The sequence below is a fragment of the Asterias amurensis genome, chromosome 9 (genome assembly GCF_032118995.1).
Source record: "Asterias amurensis chromosome 9, ASM3211899v1".
Lineage (NCBI taxonomy): Eukaryota > Metazoa > Echinodermata > Asteroidea > Forcipulatida > Asteriidae > Asterias > Asterias amurensis.
This window is the reverse complement of record NC_092656.1, coordinates 20,690,456-20,703,140: the sequence shown is the minus strand read 5'-3', so window position 1 is coordinate 20,703,140 and position 12,685 is coordinate 20,690,456. Positions and strand designations below refer to the sequence as shown.

General features: G+C 38.0%; 1 protein-coding gene across 9 annotated transcripts in view; it reads right to left on the bottom strand.

Annotated features, from left to right (window-relative positions):
* LOC139942104 (protein unc-13 homolog B-like) overlaps positions 1–12,685 on the bottom strand; it is a 170,900-nt gene that overhangs the window by 116,957 nt on the left and 41,258 nt on the right. For all 9 annotated transcript variants that reach the window (XM_071938796.1, XM_071938800.1, XM_071938801.1 and 6 more), the window contains exon 3: positions 7,180–7,279. In XM_071938796.1, the coding sequence (XP_071794897.1) occupies positions 7,180–7,279 (100 nt within the window). The remainder of the gene's footprint in view (positions 1–7,179; positions 7,280–12,685) is intronic.

Below are 12,685 nucleotides of genomic sequence, written 5' to 3'. Positions count from 1 at the left end.
GTATCCTTTTTTGTGCAACAACACCACAAAGAATATCTGTAAAAAAAAACAAAAAAACTGGAAGGATTTCAGAGGATGTACAGGTTCAGCAACAGTAGAGAAATCATCACAGGGGCATGTTTTTTTAAGGTTTCGCTTTTATGGGCAATTTTGTAGTACCCTAAGGTTTAGACCCAAGAAGAAAGACAGCAGGTCTGAAGAATCTATTCCATCTTCTCCATCAGAATGTAGTTTCTAATGTTAAATATTTTATTTCAAGTCCTTCCACTGTGTTGCGTTTCCGGGTGAAATCCACCGTAAAATTGGCAATTCCTGCTCACTGAAAGATGCATATGTGTGAACTAGCGGACGAAACTACCGGCACGGCACATAAAATTAGCGATTAAAAAAGTAGATCAGGAATGTATCCATGTGTTAAAAAGTAGACTGGCAATTTGTTTAGTGTGTGTCGGGCCGCTGGTCCACCCACCTGCTTAAAGTGAACGTACACGTTTGGTAATTACTCAAAACAAATGTTAACTTAAAAACTGACTTGGTAACGAGCACTGGAGAGCTGTTGATAGTATAAAACATCGTGGGAAACAAGTTCCTCTAAAGTAAAATAATAAAAGACTTCTAGCTAGAAGACTTTTATTCCTATCTGAAAGCACACAAATTCGTCCAACAAGGGTGTTTTTTCTTTCATCATTTTCTCGCAACTTCGATGACCGATTGAGCCCAAATTTTCACAGGCTTGTTATTTTATGCTTATGATGGGGTACACCAGGTGAGAAGACTGGTTTTTTTGACAATTCCCAAACGTGTACCTTCCCTTTAATATGCAAGAATGACTTAGCTAATGTTCGCATACAATGTTCGCTAATGCAATTTCTTCCCGCCATTGTTGCATTGAAAACTCGACACAATAGAGACTTCCAGGTTGTTGTCTCACATTTTATATGTCAATCAACTCAACACTGGGTGTGTAGAATTAAAAAATATAACAATGACCACAGGTTCTTCAAATGTTCTGCCGTGTAAAAAATGTAATATTTCCTAAATTGAACTTACCATCTAAAAAAAAATGCGAAAATTTATATATTTTGCTTTTATTGGTAAAATCTCCCAGCCCACACTCATCAGTAAGTTGGTATAAGTTCACTTTAAGTTCCTTCAAGATCAACACAAAAACAAGCTAACAATGTTCTAGGTTGGACTGTTTTTAAACACCGGGTTTTGGACTTGCGAGATCATGTCTTTGGGCTCACGACCAACCATCAACATTTTTAAGACAGTCCTTCAATTTCCTACGGCTAGATGGTTTATTTGGTAGTAGAGCACCGACACATTAATAAGGAGGTTGCTGGTTCAAATCCCACTCCTAGTAAGTAGCGTTTTCTTTGTTTAACCCAATTTTAATTAAAATCTACTGAACTGTTAACAAAACTGGTACTCACAAGATAAACTAATGAAGGAAACACTGTGCATGTCTTAAAGGAACTCGTTGCCTTGGACAGGTCGAGTTGGTCTTTGAAAAGCGTCTGTTATAATATGCATATGGGTAGAAAGATGCTGTAAAAGTAGAATACAATGATCCACACAAACATGCCTCGAAATTGCACGGTTTTCTTTCTACCTCGTCGACTAACCCGGTCGGCCATTTACGGGAGTCAAATTTTTGACTCCCATAAATGGACGACCGTGTTAGTTTGCACAGTAAAAGGAAAACCATGCAACTTCGAGGCAAACTTGTGTGGATCATTGTATTCTACTTTTAAAGTATCTTTCCAACCATATGCATTTTATAACAACCGGTTGCAAACGCCTTTTATAGACCAACTCGTCTGATCCAAGGCAACGTGTTCCTTTAAACATAATCAGCTAATAACCAATTGACGTCATTTGCACTGAACAATCAGTTTATCATCTACTGCTATTTATGGACATTTGTTCTGCAATTATCTTGATGAGAAGAGGTACCGAGTACATACACATGGTTTGGTTTGTTTACAACCACCGTTGATCTTGTATATTATGTTTACAGAAATGTAGTATATTCCCATGGATGTCAATGTTTACCCAATGCATTACATTCCGTAACCCTGCCGCTAAAAGCTTGCATCTAGATTACCGGAAATATACGGTTTTAACGTTCAAGGGTACTGCTTTATTGTTAAATCTCGAGAACGATCTAAAAATAAAACATCATGTGTGTCGGGGTAAAAAACCTTTTTAAGGAATGTATTACGAGAAACAGCAGTTTACATGAAAACACGCTTCTAGGAATGGCTTTTGTGATTTGTGACTGGAACAAAAGTACTAGACAATGGTTGCTCAGCAGAAAAAAAGGTTACCAGGCAAAATGAAATGAATTGTACATTATTTTCAACTGGTTTTCTGCAGATTTATTTCATTTGCTGGCACATTTCTCCAGATTTGTTATTCACAACTCCTTAAAGCCTGAGGAAATAGGAAATCCAACTCTACAGCAAAGCTTATGCTAAAATTGTTGAAAGATGGAAAAATCTATCCCCCAAAAAAGGAAAAGGGGAGAGTGGAGACAGAGGAACCCATGATTCAAGAAAATCAATAAAGGTGGGAAATATTTAAAGAAAATTGGTGGTGAAAAGGAAGTTAGGGGAATGGAAGAAAGGGGAGGCAGAATTTTAGTAGAAGCGATGGAAATAACCAGTTTTAAAACAGGATTTGAACTGCCTCTAGCCACCGGGCTATAGCTCGGTGGTCAAGTGGTAAGACATCTGCTTTAGCAATGCACATCTTGTGGGTTTAACACACACCCAATGATTTGCCTGGTGTTTTTTCTTCTTCACACAACTGTATTTTGAGTATACAGTGCTTCAAACACAATTAGCATCTATTAAAGCCATTGGACACTTTCGGTAAACAGTATTGTCCAAGTCCCACACTTCGTGTATCACAACTTATATATAAAACAACAAACCTGTGAAAATTTAGGCTCAATCGGTCATCGGAGTCGGGAGAAAATAACGGGGAAAACCCACTCTTGTTTCTGCACGTTTTGCCATGTCATGACATCTGTTTAAAATAAATCCGTAATTCTCGTTATCGAGAATTGATATTGTTTTAATGTTTTCTTAAAAAGTAAAGCATTTCATGGAATAGTATTTCAAGAGAAGTCTTTCACCATTACCTTCTGTAAACCCTGTAAATTATTTGTAAATCTATAAACTTTTTTTTTTTTTTTTTTTTTTCTGTACCGAAAGTTTCCAATGGCTTTAAAGTGAAGGTTCGCGTTTAGTAATCACTCTTAAAATTAGTGGCAATAAAAACTTACTTAGTCAGAAGTACAGTACCTTTCGATAGTATGAAGAAACTGATGTTATTCAAGAAAACGATTATGCTTATCACCCAAAATTTGGATTGGAGAAAACCTTATTGCATAGCGATTCTTATGTATTGCGAATTAGTTATTTGCGACTTAATCGCTTCGGATTTTTGGCGATAATCTCAAAAAATGCTATAACATTTTGAAATGAAATTTTTCACCAGTTTGTTTTATTGTATAATCTACATTTATATAGGATTAAAACAATCAAACAGTTCCAAAAACCAAAGACAGTCCTATATATTCCCTTTAAAACAGGCGCTTCATAAAGATACATTGATGCACAGAGGCAGCAGGAGGAAAGGAAAGAGGAAGCTAGGGTGTATGTCAGGATGATTGAAACAGAACCCACTATCTGACAGATGGGAAAGGAGCAAGACGATAATAAAAATAATAGTGTTCATTTATTATGCGGCGTGTCTGTTATAAATGACACTCCTAGTGTCAAAGTATCAAATTCGTTGGAGCTTGTTAAGAATGATTTTATGGGGTGAAGCTTTCGAGAAAGACTCTGCTAGGGTTGAAAACGTCAGGCCATTGACAATTTTTTGCATTATACCATAGATCCTTTTGGTTGGTAAGCAGTCTGTTTCCTCGATTGTGTATTTTAGGACAGGGCAGAAAGCAGAAAATTCTCCTTAGTAAATTGTTTGCCTAGGCGAGAAATGACCAAGGTACCAGTCGCAGCATAACTTGTGTCAAGCAAATTTGGTTTTTTGTGCTAAGCAATTTTTTGTGAGCAAAGCAAATTTTTGTGATTACAGGCTTTATGAGAATTGGGCCCTGATCTGGAATGGGAGCATTGAATGGTCATTGATGTATGAAACAGTCGTTCACAAATTGAAAATACAGATGGCTACAGTTTCCAGCTTGTCACGTATAATCCACCTCCGTGCATTTAAGACCTCAATCGACAACGTTCTAGAGTCCAGGACGGAGAGAGTGAACTGTATCTGATAGGATATGAGGATGGCAAGACAAGCTTAGTTGGGTATTATCAGGAGATTCAGAACACGGGTTCAAGACAAATCAATATACCATCGTTGAGGAGTGTGAATGCAGACTCAAATTTCACTTTTAAGTGAGGACCATGGTTTTTGTTTGCGTTTAAAAATATCTAACCTTTCTTGAGAAGAGGTGAACACCTCTTCCCAGATTAAATAAAATTAAAAAAATGTTTTTAAAGGCAGTGGACACTATTGGTAATTGTCAAAGACAAGCCTTCACAGTTGGTGTATCTCAACATATGCATAAAATAACTAACCTGTGAAAATTTGAGCTCAATCGGTCATCGAACTTGCGAGATGATAATGAAAGAAGGAGACACCCTTGTCTTACGAAGTTGTGTGCGTTTAGATGGTTGATTTCGAGACCTCAAGTTCTAAACCTAAGGTCTCGAAATCAAATTCGTGGAAAGTTACTTCTTTCTCGAAAATTATGGCACATTAGAGGGAGCCGTTTCTCACAATGTTTTATACCATCAACCTCTCCTCATTACTTGTCACCAAGAAATGTTTTATGCTAATAATTATTTTGAGTAATTACCAATAGTGTCCATAGCCTTTAAGCAGAAAGAAAATGTTGTGAATGTTGGTAAGCAACAGGTACCGGTAGTCATCTCAAAATAGTAAAATCCAATGGAGAGTGGAAAGAAAACTTTGACACACACAGGCAACCCAACGAATGCCTTTATCGATTCACACAAATGATGGAAAATGAAATTCTATCATCTCAACTGTCTCTGAGGTGACTTGCATTCAATTTGAAACCTCACAACCAAACAGCCAATCGTATTTTCCCCCATCCACATCACTATATAGGAGGCGCAGACACAACAACTTTTGTAATTATCGTTTTGACAAGTCTGCTTTGCAAGGAGGTGGTCAGTCTCTGAGGGAAACTACAATACAATTCATTTCTGCAATTAAATAGAAGAGCTCTTGGGGACTTGGCCTACACACACTGCTGGACAACAGCCAACTTTGGACTTAGTGCCAGCAGTCTCCTTTATCAAGTTCTACTCTTCTTATGTTATTTCTTAAAGTTAAAGGCACTGGACATGTTTGGTAATTTTAAAAGACCAGTTTTCTCACTACCTGGTGTATCCCAACATCATGCATTAAATAACAACCCTGTGAAAATTTGGGCTCAATTGGTCGTCGAAGTTGCAGGAGAATAATGAAGGAGAAAAAAAACACCCTTTACACAAAATATGTGTGTGCTTTCAGATGCATAATACAAGGCTTCAGGAAAGTGTTTTTACTCTCTGGAAATTTAGAAAGGGATTTAAACTTTTGCTTAAGGTTTATAACAGTTAAAAGCAGTTAAACATCAATGTGTTTGTTTGCTGTAACACCATGATGTCATGTGTATCTTGCTAGGTATAGATTATGTTCTTTTGAGAACTTGCCTTGCGATTTCTACTGTGGCGGAGTAGATTCAAACATCCCGACCCTGGTTCTAATTTTAGTTTTAAGTAGGACAATCGAAGTGAACCGTGAAAATATTCATCTATTTTAAAGATTTAAACCAGCGATAAATAAAGATATGCGAACAAGTTGAATACTCTTAAGAAACACCTGTTAACCCACTGTACAGCGACCTTTTCCAATAATTACAACATTTTTCAAGAGTGTGATTCTAAAACTAGGTTGGACAGCTTAATAACAAAACCACTTTTCCAATAATTACAACATTGTTCAAGAGTGTGATTCTAAAACTAGGTTGGACAGCTTAATAACAAAACCACTTTTCCAATAATTACAACATTGTTCAAGAGTGTGATTCTAAAAGAAGGTTGGACAGCTTAATAACAAAACCACTTTAGGCTTCTCAAAGTTTTCATGATACAGCTTTTTTGTTATACACCGTTTCTCTGTGAACTCAAGAAAAGAAAAAGGTTACAGAGCCAGAAACCCCTGGGGTTGTTATGAGCCCTGTCAACATGTCACATGTGCTCTCCTTTGTTTTGGGAGCATAACTAGTTTTTGTCAAATTCGGTTAGTTCTGTATTGATAACATGTAAAACAAATACAGGACCGTCTTCACCAGCCAGAAGGCATCTGAAACTCGACGCTAAAAAGACATTACTTTTTTTTTCCTTCTTTTTTTGGTCTCTGACTGACGCTACTGTTCAGGGAATCAAGTCAAGATTTTTTTTGTTTATGCGTTCCTCGGGCGATTCTTGTAAATCGGTGCTTTCCTGAAAACAAGTGGACAGCATCTTCAAACTCAAGAGCTTGAAGATCAGAAGACAGCCCACGTTTTTAGGATTGGGTTAAAAAAAAATCAGCTTATTTAGACGCCTACATCTTTAGATACTCGTGAGTAGAGCATGAGATCACGTTACAAATATGAAGCGTTTCTAAGATCGGAATTTTTTTTAATCCAGTGTAAATCAAGTTTCCATATTTTTTTCAAATGTGGTAAAGAAATGCTATCTCGTGTAATCTACATAAATTCTAAGAAGGGAATCGTTTCTGAAAATGTTATACAATATCCACAGCTCTTACCAAGTAAGTTTTTACGGCTTTTTATTATTTTGTAGTTACCAAAAGTATACACTGCCTCTAGAAGCAAATGTGAACACCAGCCCAACAGACATTAAAACAAGGAAACAGAACAAAGAAACAGAAAGTTCAGTGGTTGTTTAACCCCCAGCTCCTGTAACCTCATGAAACTCTACCAGAACAACAATTTACGGTAAGTATCGTTAAAAAAATGTCTTATTTTCTACTGGTGATCAACCCTGACAGCAAACCGTACCACGACAGCGCACTTACGAACATACAACGTAAACAGAAACAAGAATCAAGGGTTAAGTGTGTACTTACAACATGAAATCCTGCTCCCACGACGGACGGCTTCCTTTAACGGCCACCGTGGTCGACTTCACATTCTGGAGCTTAAGGGTCACGTAGGAGTTGAATTTATCTGTCAGGCGGAAAATGTAAGATGACGGTTAAACACATGAGGGGTAAGCATTACTACTGCAGAGAGTACAGAACAGACATGCATTTGCATCCGTCCCGGGATCAATTTGAGTGCATGCTGCGCAACCCGTATTGTGCGATAACAGAAAAGATCCCATCGGAGGAGTTTTCCTTGTTTTATTGATGATATATCCCCTACAGTTATAATGTACAACCAAGGAGACAGATGAATCTATTCTGATGGGAGCAACCGGTAATGGATGGATCACATTTTCGATAAAGTAAGGCCGAGGGATTTGTCTGTCAGAGAATGCAAAGCAATTCTTTCTGCATCTCTCAATCTCTGTCACATGTTTTGAAGATCATGGGCCTAATTCACAGAGCTGCCGATTTTTTGCTTATGGCGTGATTTCAATTTCATAGCGCTGCTTACTGTAACAACATGAACAGGCATGCTATCTTTCCGGTGCTTACCGCATGAAAAGAAAATGACGTCACAATGCAAATCCATGGTTAACACACAATGTGGCCGTCAAATTTGTTCTGCTAACCTGTGAAATACGCTTGCACCAGAGCAAATTTTTCTGCTATAGTTGGCACAAAAATTTGCTTACCGTTAAACAGCGCTATGAAATTTGACCCTGGTCGTGTTGTCACAGAACTGTTCAGTGAGGCCCTATCCGAATCTAAGGACTTCATATACTTAATTAATTCAATTCTTTTTGGCTTTATTTTCCAAACAAAACGTCCAAAAAACTATAACTATTTGCAGGACAGTTCTTTTCAGAACTGTAAAAGTCTCCCGAACCCCCGATTATCTACTCCGCAACAGTAGTGTAGATCAAGACAGTTCTCTAAGAACAAACTCTACCTTTAAGTAGATACACACATGGTGCTACCACAAACCAAATATACATTGATATCTCACCATGCCATTGATACCTCACCAATGCCTCAAATCCTATATATAACTAATTGGTTTACAAAGACAATAAGTACTCTAAAACATTTCAGACAAATTTCAAAATTTAAAGCCATTGGACCCTTTCGGTACAGGAAAGAAAAAAAAAGTTCACAGATTTACAAATAACTTACAGGGTTAACAGAAGGTAGTGGTGAAAGACTTCTCTTGAAATATTATTCCATGAAATGCTTTACTTTTTGAGAAAACAGTAAAACAATATCAATTCTCGTTAACGAGAATAACGGATTTATTTTAAACACATGTCATGACACGGCGAAACGCGCGGATACAAGGGTGGGTTTTCCCGTTATTTTCTCCCGACTCCGATGACCAATTAAGCCCAAATTTTCACAGGTTTGTTATTTGATATAGAAGTTGTGGTACACAAAGTGTGGGCCTTGGGCAATACTGTTCACCGAAAGGGTCCAATGGCTTTAAAGCATTAACAATTTTAGGCAAACAATGAATGGGAAAATTGCAATCTTTTAATTAACAATAAAAATAGTACATTTTATTGTAAAACAGGTTAATTAAGATTTTTATCTTAAATCAATTTTATTGAGCGTTTAAACTGATCTGGAGGTGGACCTTGGTATCGTTTCAAAATGTATTCTTGGGACAATAATTTGATTAGAGTTCCAAACATAACACTTGGATACAGATTGCAGAGTTCGAGGCAAAATGTTGTTTGATTTAAAAAGGTGGACAAATCTCAAATTTCATTTTTATTCACAAACTAATTAAATTCATGTCCGGAAATATCAAAAATGAACAGCATGGGAATACTCCCCCAGAACCCACACAACACCATTTTAAAACTCAAGAGCGGAGTCCGTTAAGTTAAAGAGTAGACAGTCAGTCCGACCAGGGAAGATGAATTGACATGTGTACTCGTGTCCACCCACGAGATCCGTGCTCTAACGGTCCGTGTGGGTTTATTTTCAGCCAGGAGATGACCCATGGACCGGCCAGTATTTACCGTAGTCTATCTGATGCTACAAGCATCCGAGTAGTAATTATACAAGTTCAACTATGGAGATACAAGTGTAAATTAATCACAAGTTGTTTGTGTATGTTTGTGCCATTTGTTTTTCGAGTCCGTGTTTGTGTCTCGCCAGTTAGTTAGGACTGGCCAATATTTACTGTAGTCTTGCTTGTCTCCTTAAGCCTCCATATAGTTTACAAGTAGTAGTCGTATAGGTTCCACCAGGTTCCACCAGGTTCAGCGTGTAAACTAATCACAAGTTGTTTGCAGTTGTGCCACTTGTTTTGAGTCCAAGTATTTTGTGTCGCCAGTTACTTTTTTTATAGGACCAGCCAACAAGTGGTTATCATATAGGTTTCACTAGGTTCCGCATGTAAACTAATCACAAGTTGTTCGTGTATGTTTGTGCCATTTGTTTTCAGTTCATGTTTTTGTGTCATTACTTTAGGACCGGCCAACAACTAGTATTCATTGGTTCCACTAGGTTCAGCATGTAAATTAATCACAAGTTGTTTGTGTACTACGTTTGTGCCATTTGTTTTGAGTTCATGATTTTGTCTCGCTCGGCAGTTAGTTAGGACCGGTCAGTATTTATTGTAGTCTGTCTTTCTCTTAAAGCATCCATAGAGTTTAAAAAGTAGTAATCATACAGGTTCCACTAGGTTTAGCGTGTAAATTAATCACAAGTTGTACGGTACGTTTGTGCCATTTGTTTTGAGGTCATGTTTTTGTCTTGCCATTAGTAGTTTCTGTCTCTCTACACTGGTTCTTCAAGGTAATTAATCATGTTCACTTTGTTTTTTGTTCGAGGGGGAAAACCGGGGAAAACTGCAACAGTCCCTTGTTTATTAATGTGGACCTGCCTCCATGGATGTTTTTTTACTCTAATTAATGTTTTGATACTTGCAGACTGATGTTTTTGTGCTGAGGGATGTGTGAGAGTTTCCATTTTGGCAGTGGACACTATTGGTAATTACTCAAAATAATTATTAGCATAAAACCTTTCTTGATTACGATTAATGGGGAGAGGTTGGTGAGAAACAGCTCCATTGCTCAACATTGTGAGAAACAGCTCCCTCTGAAGTGCCATAGTTATGGAGAAAGAAGTAATTTTCCACGAATTTGATTTTGAGACCTCAAGTTTAGAACTTGAGGTCTCGAAATCAACCATCTAAACGCACACAACTTCGTGTAACAAGGGTGTTTTCTTCTTTCATTATTATCTCGCCAGTTCGATGACCGAATGACATAAAATTTTCACAGGTTTGTTATTTTATGCATATGTTGAGATACACCAACTGTGAAGGCTAGTCTTTGACAATTACCAATAGTGTGTCCACTGCCTTTAAATTGTAATTTTCCGGAGCTAATTTAGAAAACAAACATTGAAATGTAATTAAAAGGAATAACTTGTGAAAATATAAACTGAATTGTAATTTGTTGAGATAAATCGTGGGGAAAAGACATTCAACTGTAATTTACAAGCTCCCGTTCCCTGCTGCCCCCACCTCTTTCCAACAACACTGTCTTTGGCATTGATCACCAAATATCCTTTGTACATTATAATCACAATCCATGTAGCGAATTAATTTTTAGAAAGATTAGTATTTAATTCACCACATCCCACCCCCCCCCCCCCCACTTTCATAGAAAGAATTTCATTTTCATTCACCCCATCAGGGACTTAATCCGAGCTTGTCATAACACAGAGTTGATTGCCTATAGTTACAACTAACTGATTATCAGCGGAGGAAGGGGGGGGGGTGTTTGCTCTCTGGTCAGCGGTCACAGCCAAGCATTATTATGGTGTCTAATCCCCAACTCCGAGTGTACTGCAATGACAGCAGGAGATGTTTTGGGGAATGAATTACGCACACAAGCACGCTCAGTGCATTCTCGGCCGCCATTCATCGCACCAATATATCATGCCTGGCCAAGCAAAAAGGGATGATTTATCCGTCCATGAGACTTTCCCATGTCCTGTGTCCACCATGGGGAGGTTATAAGGAAAGAAAAGAACTGAAGAAGTACGGTAAAATTACCTGCTAATACCTCGCACCCAATTTAATTACTGTCAGACTGATCGGCTTATGTAGAAGGGCATGTTTCCAGGGGAAAGGAGAGGGGGACCTCTAGGGGGGGATTTGAACAGCGATCATCGTGGTTGACAGCTTGCCACGCCCCCACACTGCTTACAGCGGATGACATCAATGTTAAACTGTAGTTGTCAACATTTTAGAGGGAAGGTACAAGTTTGATAGTTACTGAAAACAAATATTAACTTAAAAACTGACTTAGTAACGAGCATTGGAGAGCTGTTGATAGTATGAAACATTGTGAGAAATGGCTCCCTCTGAAGTAGCATAGATTTTGAGAAAGAGGTAATTTTTCACTAAAATAATCAAAGACTTCTAGCTAGAAGTATTTATTCCTATCTGAAAGCACACAAATTCGTCCAACAAGGTGTTTTTTCTCTCATCATTTTCTCGCAACTTCGATGACCAATTTAGCTCAAATTTTCACAGGCTTGTTATTTTATGCTTGTGTTGGGTTACATCTAGTGAGAAGACTTGTCTTTGACAATTACCAACCGTGTAACTTCCCTTTAACGCATAATGTAGAATGTCGATTCCGGACTACTAAGAAACAAGGTGTGCCGTTACGATGTTGTCGTTACACAGGGATCAATGGGAATCAGGAAAGATCACAAGGGGGGTATTATTATAGCATCTTTAAGTTGTTAATCAAGAATGGGACAGTTTATGCTTAACTGATAACTAAAAAACAATCGTGTACAAAGCTTTGGTAATTTATTTCAAAAAGCCCCACACTTTATTTTTGTTATTTAAATTTTTTTTTTATATGAATCCCTCATTTTTTATTTGTTCTTCCCCATCATGTTTCCACCATTTCTGCAGCTGCATCATTGACTTTCTTGTCAATACCTATAGTAGACCCACCACACTGCCAAGGTGCATCATTGCAGACATGAAAAGACATGTAAGAGGAAATGTTACGATTGTGTCGTGCGTTCTCCTCTTTATGCGTTTCTAGCCAGGTTCGAAATCAGGATATGGGGGTTCAATCAACACGTATTTGTGTCGTGTCTGTGCAAAAGGTGCCTCATGCGTCATGTCGCATACTGCATCAATTAGGGTTTAATCATCTCTTGAAGTTTACCCAGTTATAGTCCTGGACGCAATTACAGGTCGGGTCATAGATTGGCTTTTGTCACTGTGATGCTCACAGTGTACTTAAAGGCACAATTGATGCACTGGATAAAGTGTCTACTTACTGAGAAAACAGGAAAAAACTGTCGCAGCATTATCACACGAACGCTGAATTCATTCCTTTCTAGCGAGGTGCAACGGATACCAACCCCTGTTTGCTTCGTTTTTAAAAGGGCAAGGGCACCAAGGCATTTTCTCCTTGGAAAAGGGCACCCTATGAGGAAATTG